This window comes from Heterodontus francisci, chromosome 15, assembly GCF_036365525.1.
Source record: "Heterodontus francisci isolate sHetFra1 chromosome 15, sHetFra1.hap1, whole genome shotgun sequence".
NCBI classification, from domain to species: domain Eukaryota; kingdom Metazoa; phylum Chordata; class Chondrichthyes; order Heterodontiformes; family Heterodontidae; genus Heterodontus; species Heterodontus francisci.
The window spans coordinates 24,110,051-24,123,055 of NC_090385.1; the positions used below are offsets into that span (position 1 = coordinate 24,110,051).

Consider the following 13,005-nt stretch of genomic DNA (forward strand, 5'->3'; position numbering starts at 1 on the left):
GGGAAGTGTGAAGTTATCCACTTTGGCAGGAAAGATAAAAAAATAATATTTTTGCAATGGTGAGAGACTGGGAAATGTTTGTATTCGGAGGACCCTGGATGTCCTTGTACATACATCACAGAAAGTTAGCATGCAGTTACAGCAAGCAATTAGGAAAGCAAATTGTCTGTTAGCCTTTGTTACAAAGGGATTGGTGTATAAGAGTAAAGGAGTCTTATTACAATTATACAGGACATTGGTGAGGCCATACCTGGAGTACTGTGTGCAGTTTTGGTCTCCTTACCTAAGGAAGGATATACTTGCCCCAGAACAAGTGCAACAAAGGTTTACTAGACTAGTTCCTGAGATGAGGGCATTGTCCTATAAGGAGAGATTGAATAAACTAGGCTTATATTCCCTGGAGCTTAGAAGAATGAAAGGTGATCTCATTGAAACATATAAAATTCTTAAGTGGATTAACAGGGTAGACTCTAAAGAAAATGTTTCCCCTGGCTGGGGAATCTATAACATGGGGTCACAGTCTCAGAATAAGGGGTCGACCCTTTAAAACCAAGATGAGGAGAAATATTTTCACTCAAAGGTTGTGAATCTTTGGAATTCTCCACCCCGAAGAGCTTTGGATGCTGAGTCATTGAGTATATTCAAGATAGTGATTGATAGATTTCGGGTGCCAAGGGAATTAGGGATATACAAAGTGGGCAGAAAAGTGGAGTTGAAGTAGAAAATCAGTACGATCTTGTTGAATGGTGAAACAGGCATGAAGGGCTAAATGGCCTAATCCAGCTCCTATTTCTTAGGTTCTTATGTTTACAACATGGAAAGGAAAGGAAGATGCAGAGTTCTGTGAGCTAAAGCCTCATGGACTATGATGGTGTGGTGGTTATGGAATTGAACAGGCAACCTGAAGGCTCCTGTCCTGGCAAGTTGTGAAGTTGAATTCTGATAACTTGTGGGCTGGTATTAGATACATCAGGTTGAAAGCTGTTGGATTGTCCTAAAAACACAGCTCATTCATTAATGTCTTCAGGGAAGGGTTTCTGCCTAGTCTAATTCCAGTCTCATACTATCTGGTTAATTCTTAAGAATTAATTGTTAATCCCTCTGGCAATAAGGGATGGATTTTCTATTATAGAACTGAGATGGTGCAATTCACCAATGTAGGTGAGTACTGCAGCAATTTGTCATAGCTGAGGAGGGTGTGAATACTGTCAAGAAAGGCAAAATGAAATTATGAAAATGCCACTTTATAGGCTAATAGATTAGGGCCTTGAAGTACCTGTCACTGCTGTGATGGAAAGGCATGGTCACATTCTTTTGTTTGAGGATGGCTATGCAAAGCAGTAGTGCGGAAATTTGTCACAAAAACAATGTGATAACAGTAATTCAGGGGGCTGACGAGATTCAGGGAGAAATTGCACAGTTTAAACAAAAGGACAAATGTAAGACAGGAATGTTATTGTAAAATAACAGCACAGGACTTCTACAGATATGAAGGAAGGTAGCAAATTGGTACAGGTTTATGCCAAGAAACATGTTAATAAAGAGGTAGCAACAAAGTTATCAGAAGTGAAAATAGAAGGATTATGAAAATTGCATTAAATATGCAATGATGGGAAGCAGAATGTGCTCCAGGAAAGAATTTCTGTGGGTCAAATAAAACTGATTGAACCATCATTGGTTTCATATTTAAAGACAAAAATTCCAAGTAATTGCGTGGAGCCAAAGGTGGAACATATTCCAAAAAAGAACTCACAGCATATGAGTAAAGACTCCAGCTTCAGAGGTGTACCCCTTAATACATTGGTGTGATACCAGTCTCTTTATTGCCTTTCTTAATTAACATAATCTATTTCCTTTTCTACTAATTTGCCAGCAGTTCTGTGCTGTGTCCACTAGGAACTGGGCTGTGATTGCTCAAATTCATTTTATGTAAGGGCCTTTAAGCTGGCAAAAGGTGTATTTTTGGTCAATCATTGGCTGACACATATAGGAACTCATTATTATATTTAAGAATCTCCTGTTCAAGCCACTGGGAAATTTAAACCTGCTTGTATGGACTCTTGTTTATCCAATCTGAAGTGCACATTCTTTTCCTATAGGGGCATATTGTACATTCCCAAATCTGGAGAGATTCAATGCAAATTGACAGAACCAAACCCCTCGTTTCCCCTTATGGAGGAATCTAGAATTGGGGGCACAGTTTCAAATTAAGGGTTCTCCCATTTAAGACCGAGATGAGGTGGAATTTTTCCGCTCAGTAGGTCGTAAGTGTTTGGAATTCTCTTCCCCAGAGAGCAGTGGAAGTTGGTTTATTGAATATTTTCGAGGCTGAGTTTGACAGACTGTTGAATGAGAAAGGGAGTCAAAGGTTATGGGGGCAGGCAGGAAAGTGGAGTTCAGGCCACAATCAGATCAGCCAGGATCTTATTGAATACCAGCTCAGAGGAGCCAAATGGCTTACTCCTGCTCCTAGTTCTTATGTTCTTATGTTACCTTAGCAACTTCAAGCATACACATACATACTACTGGAGTTTAACTAACTAAAGAGCAAGGAACTGGTAAGCTTCCTGCTGTTTTCCAGTCAAGGCTGCCTGTTCCATTAAGCTAGGATTCCAGACATCCAAGAGGGAACAATTCCAGGCACCAGTGAATGTCTGTCCCTCCAGGTGTCATTAGTGAATCAACTTAACTGTTTAATGATCAACAGTGCCCTGGAGTACTGTAGACCTGTCTAGCTGATGCTTTGAGTTATCTTGTCTTCCACGAAGGAGTAATGGTGGTGGTAGGATTTGAGTGTGTAGTGGGGGGAGTGGAAAGGAGGAGGGCTTATATTTGGTTCTGAAATTCCAACATGAGTTGTGCCAGTTTGGAGTTACCATGCCCACAGAGAGACCCTGGCTACCATCCCCCCAGCAATAGTCAGTTGTCCATTGTTAGAAACAGACAAGTAGGTTTGAACTTTACAAGTTCACAACAGCTTCTTACGTATGGCATAGTGAGCAGTATAACTCAGCATAAAATATATGAGTGGCTTGCCACCATCAGTCTAACCACAGAATGGACCCACTATCCCATTAAATGATGGTTCCATTAGTTGGACATGCAAAGCTTAGCAGAGGCTGTTGATTTTCTGCAAGCCAATTATGGTAGGCACCAAGCCATGGATATATGAACTTGTCACCCTACCTTTCTGCAGGTAACATCCCCAAGCAGTTATCATCCCAAATCTCAGAATTTTATCATCAGCTATATGCCAGACATTTTCCTTCAGTCTGGTGAAAGGACCTACACAGAGCAGCTTGGCATAGAGAAAGGAGATCTTCATCCTAATTCCCAATGGCAAAGGGATAATGTACTACCACTGCATTATCCAGTTCCTAAATATTACTATTCTCGGTTTATAAGGTAACACATTTGTTAATCTTGTTGTCACTGCCACACTGTACCTGCCATCCTTTATCCTTATTACTCCGGTGCCTGATTCCATACATCAGACATCTCATTGGTTTCATTGGTGCTTCCCAGCTCAAAAAGAACTCGTTGTTGATTGTGACATTCACTGTCAGGTTTCCAGGAGGATTGGGTTTCACTGAAAGATATGAATTAAGTTTTTGTCCTGTTAGTAAAATGGATTAATCCAATCATTTCAGAGAGTGATTCTTTCAGAAAAAATTATAGCTGAACAGAATTGGAGTGAGTGAACTGCCCAAGCCTCAACAGCTATCATCATTTCTGAACAAATGAATGTGTATATTCAATGAAAAAATAAGATACTGCAATATCCCTAACACCCACACACAGTCAGTATCTCCAAGCCCTGAAAGTACTTTGGGGATAATTCTTCCATCGTGGAAATTAATAATGGGAGAGTTGTAAAATGGGCTGCCAGTTCACTATCACTTGCTTTATATCATCACACAAAGTCAAAATTACCCCTGATCAGTCGGATAAATTTTAAGGCTATTCTGGCGCTATCAGAGGGATTATCTGCATTTACTGCTGATACAATAAAGCACACTATGAAGCCTTCTTGCATATTAAGTTGCCACCGGTGATGTATAAAACAACTAATAGAATGTTAAAAATTGAGAAATGAACCATTTCATCTTTGTTAGTGACTTTAATGAGGTAAAATAGTATGCATTACCCCACAAGATGTAAGTCAGATTTTGAGGAGGGTGAGCTTCGTATTTTAATGGTAAACCATTAGCTTAAAGACCTTTTTTCCTGCATATCCCTCTTCTCTTTGCTGAATGAGAAATCCATTTGTTTCTCTCTGAATCACCCCATACCTATGGGCCAGATGCGAGTTTATTCTACACGTTAATGCTCTGCACGCAGAGAATTTATTCTTTAAAATATCTAGCTCTGGAATCTTTAAATCATGCTCTCAATATATCCATGCATCTATATCTTAATTATCAATGCTCTTCATTAAAACTTTGATTATGTCCCTTTTTAACTTCTAATTTACTTCTAATGAGATTCTAATGGGATTCAATTTTATTTCTTAGCCTATCTTAGCTCAGAGATCTAGAACTTGTAATCTAGTGTGTCCAGATTCTTTGCCCGCAAATTTAGAAAACTGTTTATCATTTCAAAATAATTGAGTCATTGTTGTGGATGCTGCATTTCATTTGCGTGAGTCTTCTGGAAAATATCCTGTATTATTATCTACTAGCTCTTTTTCCATATTATATGCATATAGGTAATTATTTGTGGTAGGTACATTTGATGTATTAAATCTTTGAAAAGAATGAAATTCACATTGGTATATTTGTTGTCTGTTCAAATATATACAGAAAACATGTTAGTTTTTACGTGTACGCTGGCGACACATTTAAGGTGTTTGGCAAAAGAAGGAAAGGGGGACATGAGGAAAAACTACTTTATGCAATGAGTGATTAGTGACTGCCTAAGAGTGTGGCGGAGGCAGATTCAATCAAGGCCTTCAAAAGAAAATTGGATAAGTATCTGAGGAGAAAAGGTTTTCATGGCAACGGGGAAAAGGCGGGGGAGTGGGACTAGGTGAGTTGCACTTGCAGAGAGCTGGCACAGACATGGCAGGCTGAATGGCCTCCTGTAACCATTCTATGATTCTATGACACTCATCTCTACCTCACCATCACACCTCTTGACCCCCCCCCCCCCATTGTCTTTAAATTATCACATGGCTTGTCCGTCATCCAGTACTGGTGGTGCAGTAATTTTCTCCAATTAAATATTGGGAAGACTGATTGTCTTTGGTCCCTGCTACAAAGTCTGTACCCTAGCCATTGACTCGATCCCTCTCCCTGGTAAATGTCTGAGGCTAAACCAGACTGTTTGCAACCTTGATGTCATATTGACCCTGAGATGAGCTTCTGATCACATATCAATGCCATCACTAAGACTGCCTATTATACAAGTTCAACATAACTTCTTGCTCTTGTACTCTATGCCCTTATTAATAAAGCCCAGGATACTGTATGCTTTATGAACTGCGCTCTCAACCTGTCCTGCCACCTTCAATGACTTATGCACATATACACTTAGGTTCCTCTGCTCCTGGATCTTTCTGATACCCCCAGACCCAGCCATAGAGATTTCATGGGCAATTCTCAAAATTTCCCGATGGTATTTAGGGGGGAGTTATAATTTGGTGAACTACTATCGGTCACTGTAGGGGTCTCCATTTTCTCATCAGGATTTTATTTTTAAAATAGTAGCGCTCAGACAGTTTGTCTGCCTCTGCCTCAGAATAGGCTGTCAGCACTATACTTTTTTAAATCAGGGTCTGTCTGCTGGGCTTCAATTAAGGAGGGCCAATTGTACGCTTCCCCTAAATCTCCAAAAAAATGTATCAGCCAGCCAGACCTCAGGGCCATCTGATTGAATTACTGGCTCAGCCTGCTCTGTTGGAGTTTGCTTAGCCATGGACCCTGTTACTACACAGGTAGGGAAGATTTCAGGGACTTACTCCTGTATTTGTTCTGTCTCCCTGGCCTCACTTGGTTGGACTAAGACCACAGAAGCTGCTATTACTTTACCTCCAGCCAAATCATTGCCCAGCAGCAAATCTATTCCAGCCACAGGCAGACGATAAACAATCCCTACAGTAACTGGTCCAGATATGAGGTCACCCGCCTGTAATGCCTCTTACCAGAAACTTTGCCTTGAGCAAGCTGTCTGGTGGAAAGGTCATGCTTTTACCTAGCATTAAGGATTGAGTGGCCCCTGTATCTCGGAACAGGACAATGGATTTGCTTGTCTCATGAGAGGGGTATGGGGACACCTTTCCCTTTGAAACAAAATCCTGATAACCTTCAGGGATCTTTTTTTTATTTCTGCCACATCTATGGTGGTATTCTTTGAGGGATCCATTACCGTGGTTAAGGTCAAAGGCTTGTCTGCCTTGTTGCCTACTTGGGAATCCTTTTCTAGGCTCGCCCTGTGAACTCCTACCAAATTTATGGGTTTCCATTTTAATGTCCAGCATTCAGTTTTTACATACCTTATTTTACTGCAATGGGAACACACAGGCCTGTGGAAGACATTCCTGCCCTCTGCACTTTCTTTCCTTACTGGTGGAGGGCTTCTTGCATTCTCACTTTTGGTTCCCTTTTCACCAGCACCCTATCTTTTATCATTAAGGACATTATTTCTGTCCTTAGCGGACCTTTGGGAATTATTATGGAAGGGTTTTCCCTGAAAAAAGAAATATGAGCAAACTCATAATCGTCTGCCATTACAGCTGCTTCTCTTACCCTTATAATTCTTTATTCTTCAATATGTGTCTTGATGTTCAGGGGAATGCTAGTTTTTAATTCTTAGTAAAATCACTTTGCTCTAAGAGATCGGATCCAGCATTCGAAAGCCATTTGTTTAATTCTTTCAAATTCGACAAAGGTTTCGAATGGTCTTAGCATTTCAAAACTGTTGCTGATAGGCTTCAGCAACTAACTTGTATGTAATTAATATTGCAGTTTTAATCTGTTGATAATCGAGGAGCTTTCTGCTGATAACATGGACTGAGCTGTGCGAGCTCTACCCACCAACTTGCTTTGTAACAGGAGGGCCCAATATTCTTTCGGCCAATTTAGCCTGTTAGCTATTTTCTCAAAGGATTAAAATAGGACTCGCCCTCTTCCTCATTAAATTTTGGTACTAACTGTGGGTGTCTCAGTACATCAAAGTTTTGCTTTGAATTGAGGATAAGGTTTGAGTGGCTGGTGGCGTTCTCACCTCATGGTTGCAGCCTTTCTAACACAACCTTCTTCGCCTCGTCCTCTCTTTCCTCTTTTCTCCACTGCAAGTGTATTTTTAGAGTTTAGATTAGAGTTTAGAGATACAGCACTGAAACAGGCCCTTCGGCCCACCAAGTCTGTGCCGACCATCAACCACCCATTTATACTAATCCTACACCAATCCCATATTCCTACCACATCCCCACCTGTCCCTATATTTCCCTACCACCTACCTATACTAGGGGCAATTTATAATGGCCAATTTACCTACCAACCTGCAAGTCTTTTGGCTTGTGGGAGGAAACTGGAGCACCCGGAGAAAACCCACGCAGACACAGGGAGAACTTGCAAACTCCACACAGGCAGTACCCAGAATTGAACCCGGGTCGCTGGAGCTGTGAGGCTGCGGTGCTAACCACTGTGCCACCGTGCCACCCTTCTCTTTCTTCTCTTTTCAACTGAAACTCTCTTTCCTCTCTTTCCTTTTGAAGCTGAAACTCTCTTTCCCCTTTTTCCTTTTGTAATTACAATTTTCATGTAGCAAGGTCCCTTTCCAATTGAATTTTAGCGAGTGTAAGTTTATCCATTTCAGGTTCCATGCCTGTTTCTTCTGGTGCCGGGGCAAGATTTAAATGGTTAACTAGATTCTTAAGGATTTCAGGTTTCTTTGTTTTTTTGTTTGAATGTGATTCCCACCTGGGAAATAGGGCTTTTAAATCTTCCATACTTAATTGATTTAACTTATCATGGGATATGCCTCCCTGCTCTACAAACTTCTTAGCATTAAATGTAGCCATGTCTTTTGTTTCTAACACTGTAAAGAAAAGAATAATACAAGAAAACCTGTTTGTTCAATTTTCCACTGTTTTGGAGGTCAATTTTCCTCCTGTTTCCAAATCTCTCATTGAATTTGATTGTTCAAAAATCTCGGCTTCCAGTCCCCAATTTGTTATAGACAGGTAGAAAGGGGTGTGGGTGGCTCCCACTATTCACCTCCCAACTGACTGCAATTAAAAATGATGAGTTAGTCCCTGAGTGTTTTTTTAGGGTCAAATAAACAGACAAAGGTCAGGTTTACGCGTGGGTTAAAAAAACTACTTATTTCTACACAATTCCCGAAATGGTCACAACCTCACCCACGCACACATTCACTCACACACACACACATACACAAGAATAGATCGATAGAGAGAAAAGGTGTAAGTAGTTTAAAGTTCAAAGTGAGGTAGGTGTTTGTGGTTTATGGTAAATCTATTAAATCTTTTCAGGAGGACAGTCTCTTTTAAAGGTGCAGGCCTGGGTATTTGTAGTCTTGAACTTGTTGAGGTGTTGCAGATTTTCTGGTGGTTGAAACTGCAGACTGGAGGTTGTGTCACTTTAAGTTCTCTGCTGCAGCAAGTTGAAGTACAGAATTATCAGCAGGGCTTCTTCCTTGCTTGGCTGGATCTCTTTTACAGTCCCTGGCTGGACTGGTTTCTGAAGATGTTGGCTTGATCTCCCCTCTCTCTCCAGAGGGTTACCTCTTTAAGATAAAAATTAATCACATTAGCGTCTCTGTTAGGAGACACATGGCTCACCCCTCTGTGACCACACAATGGATCAGGATGTGGAGACCATGGCTATCGATTTGTGTCTAAATGTGGACCCTTCTGTTAACATAGTGCTATATCACACCTATTCAATTTTGGTTTGTGCTGTGAGTCGATCGGTCTCCTTTGTTCGTTCATTCATGTAGATAAGAGTCATATATGCAATCGTGCTTTTTCAGTTTCAAATGGGTTCTCCCCAGAGTTATTTCAGATGAGGTTTGTTTATTTCCAGTACAGGAGGGATCACATGACTGCTACTCCATTTTGACTGTGGTACAAGTGGCCATGTTCTTGTGGTTTTGTTTAACAGTTGATCTTTATTTAATTATAATTCTTCCATTTCATTGTTTATTTCATCATGGGTCCTTCCATGCATGACAAGATCTACCTCAATATATTGAAATCAGCAATGTTTTAGGATTTCCACTTCACTTCTATTAACCTATGTGCCAATAATTGTTATTTGTTCATTGTCAAACTTTATACAGAAGAAACTAATCTTTAAAGGTGAAAGTTGCATCTTTGTAGTAGCTGGTCTTTGGGCTTGGAAAGAGCTGCAACAAATCCCCATACTGCTCTGATACAGCAAAAAAGTAGAGAAAGTAATGTTATACAAGAACCACAGAATCACAGAATTGTCACAGTGCAGAAGGAGGCCATTCAGCCCATCATGTCCATACTGGCTCTCTGAAAGAGCAATTCCATCAGTTACATTCCCCCGCCTTCTCCCGTAACCCTGCACATTCTTCTTTTTTGTATTACTGTCTAATTCCCTTTTGAATGCTTCAGTTGAACCTGCCTCCACCATGTTCTCAGGCAGTGCATTCTAGACCTTAACCACTCGCTGTGTGAAAAAGTTTTTCTTCATGTCACTTTTGCTTCTCTTACCAAATTCTTTAAATCTGTGCCCTCTCATTTTCGATCCTTTCACGAGTGGGAACAATTTCTCTCTATCTACCCTGTCCTGACCCCTCATGATTTTGAATACCTCTATCAAATCACCTCTCTGCCTTCTCTTCTCCAAGGAAAACGGTCCTAACTTCTCCAATCTATCTTCATAACTGAAATTCCTCATCCCTGGAACCATTCTCGTAAATCTTTTCTGTACTCCCGCCATTTCCCTCACATCTTTCCTCAAGTCCGGCACCCAGAACTGGACGCAGTACTCCAGCTGAGGCTGAACTAGTATCTTATACACGTTCAACATAACTTCCTTACTCTTGTACACTATACCCCTATTAATAAAGCCCAGGATACTGTATGCTTTATTAATTGCTCTCTCAACCTGTCCTGCCACCTTCAATGACTTATGCACATATACACCTAGGTCCCTCTGCACCTGCACCCGCGTTAGAATTGTACCCTTTATTTTAAATTGTCTCTCCATGTTCTTCCTACCAAAATGAATCACTTCACATTTCTCTGCATTGACCTTCACCTGCCATTTGTCTGCCCATTCCACCAACTTGTCTATGTCCTTCTAAGTTCTACACTATCCTCCTCACAGTTCACAATGCTTCCAAGTTTCATTTCAAATGCAAACTTTGAAATTGTGCCCTGTACACTGAGGTCTGGGTCATTAACATATATATCAGGAAAAGCAAGGGTCCCAACACTGATCTCTGGGGAACTCCACTACACGCCTTCCTCCAGCCTGAAAAATATTCATTAACCACTACTCTGTCACTCAGCCAATCTCCTATCCATGTTGCTACCGTCCCTTTTATTCCATGAGCTACAATTTACTCACAAGTCTGTTGTGTGGCACTGTACAAACACCTTTTGAAAGTCCATATGAACCACATCAACAGCATTGTCCTCATGAACCTCTGTTGCCTCCACAAAAAACTCCAGCAAGTTAGTTAAACATGATTTTCCCTTAAGAAATCCATGTTGGCTTTCTTTAATTAACTCACATTTGTCCATGTGACTATTAATTTTGTCCCGAATTATTTTATCCAGAAGTTTTCCCACCACTGAAATTAAACTGACTGGCCTGTAGTTGCTGGGCTTATCTTTACACCCTTTTTTGAATAAGGGTGTAACGTTTGTAATTCTCCAGTCCTCTGGCACCACCCCCAAGTCTAAGGAAGACTGAAAAATTATGGCCAGTGCCTCTGCGATTTTCACCCTAATTTCCCTCAGTATCCTTGGCTGCATCTCATCTGGTCCTGGTGTTTTATCCATTTTAAGTACAGTCAGCCTATCTAATACTTCCTCTTTAACAATTTTAAACCTCACTGGTGTCTGACTTACCTCCTCTTTCAACATTGCCTGCGTTGCATCTTCTTCCTTGGTAAAGACAGATGCAAAGTATTCATTTAATACCTCAACAATGCCCTCTGCCTCCAAGTGTAAATCCTCTTTCTGGTCCCTAATCAGCCCCACTCGTCCTTTTACCACCTTTTTACTATTTATATGCCTATAGAAAACATTGGGATTTCCTTTAATGCTAGCTGCCAGTCTCTTTTCAGGCTCTCTTTTCTTTTCTTATTTTCTTTTTCACTTCCCCTCTGGACCTTCTATATTCAGCCTGGTTCTCAATAGAATTTTCTACCTGGCATCTGTCATGAGCACATTTTTTCTTCTTTATCTTAATCTCTACCTCTTTTGTCATCCAGGGAGCTCTGGATTTCTTTGCCCTACTTTTCCCCTTTGAGGGAACATACCTTGACTGTGCCCGAACTATCTCTTTTTTGAATGTAGCCCATTTTTCATCTATCCGTTTCGCTGCCAACTTCTGACTCTAATTTATTTGCCCCAGCTCTATTCTTACTCCATTGAAGTTGACCTTCCCCCAGTTAATTATTCTTACCCTGGATTGCTCTTTGTCCTTTTCCATAGTCAGCCTAAGCCTTATGATACAATGATCACTATCCCCTAAATGCTCTCCTACTGATACTCGATCCACTTGGCCCACCTCATTCCCAGGAACCAGGTCTAGCAGTGCCTCCTTTCTCATTGGACTAGCAACGTACTGTTGTAGAAAATTTTCCTGAACACACTCTAGTAACTTTTGCCCCTCACTGCCCTTTACACTACTACTATCCCAGTCTACATTTGGATAATTAAAGTCCCCCATTATAACTAACCTATCATTTTTGCACGCTTCTGTAATTTCCTTGCAAATTTGTTCCTCCACATCCTTCCCACTAGCTGGTGGCCTATAGACAACACCAAGCAATGTAACCGCACCTTTTTTATTCTTTAGCTCTCGCCAGATTTATTCTATCCTTGACCCCTCTGAGACATCCTTTTTCTCCAGCACTGTAATGCTCTCCTTAATTAATATTGCCACCCCTCCTCCTTTCTTCCCTTTCCTATCTTTCCTGAACAACTTGTATCCAGGAACATTTAACACCCACTCCTGCCCTTCTTTGAGCCAGGTCTCTGTTATAGCCACAACATCATATTTCCACATGGCAATCTGTGCCTGTACCTCAACAGTCTTATTAACCACACACTGTGCATTCACATTAACCCTGATTCAGACTTTATTACTTTCTCCCTTACTCTGATCCCACCTAATAACTTACTATTCCCTACTCTAGTACTCTGGTATTCTGTGCTCCTTGGTATTCCTCTCTGATACTTGCTCTTGGTTCCTACACCCCTGACAAGTTACCAGTTTTGCTTCCCTCCAATCTGAGCTCCCTCTCACAATTCCCCTGACAATTTAGTTTAAACCCTCCCCAACAGCACGACCAAATCTCCCTGCGAGGATATTCATCCCAAAGCATCCAAAATTGAGGGAGAAATTGAGTGGGATTTGAAATACCATGGTAAACAGTGAAAAACACAAGATAGAGGATAATGCCACTGAGGGGAAATAAATTCACTGAGGAATTGGAGACAAAGAAAGGGGTGAGGTGGATAAATACTCTGATGTACACACAAGCTGCTGAGGTGCTTTGTTTTCCACCAGGTAACTGCTGAATAGTAATTACCCCCACGCCCGACTTGTTAGCGAGAGGAATTTTCCATCCCATACCCAATGCATAAACATCTTCTTTTTACAATTTTACAATTTTTCCAATTGAGATTATTTTCTCTTTTGTCATCGTTATGTTTCATGTATGTTTGAACAAAGTATTTCCACGACAGAAATAACCTTCATTTAATGTTGGAGGGTTCTTTTACCACATGCACAATTTTCCGGCTGTGTAGCATTTTAAAATGACACAGCAGCT

General features: G+C 40.8%; 1 protein-coding gene across 4 annotated transcripts in view; it reads right to left on the bottom strand.

Moving 5' to 3' along the window:
• The window catches only part of LOC137377542 (cytokine receptor common subunit gamma-like), a 51,459-nt gene that overhangs the window by 15,366 nt on the left and 23,088 nt on the right, over nucleotides 1–13,005 (bottom strand). For all 4 annotated transcript variants that reach the window (XR_010976436.1, XM_068047247.1, XM_068047249.1 and 1 more), the window contains exon 4: nucleotides 3,447–3,589. Coding sequence is in view for 3 of the 4 variants with exons in the window: in XM_068047247.1 (XP_067903348.1) it covers nucleotides 3,447–3,589 (143 nt within the window). In the remaining variant the exon portion in view is untranslated. The remainder of the gene's footprint in view (nucleotides 1–3,446; nucleotides 3,590–13,005) is intronic.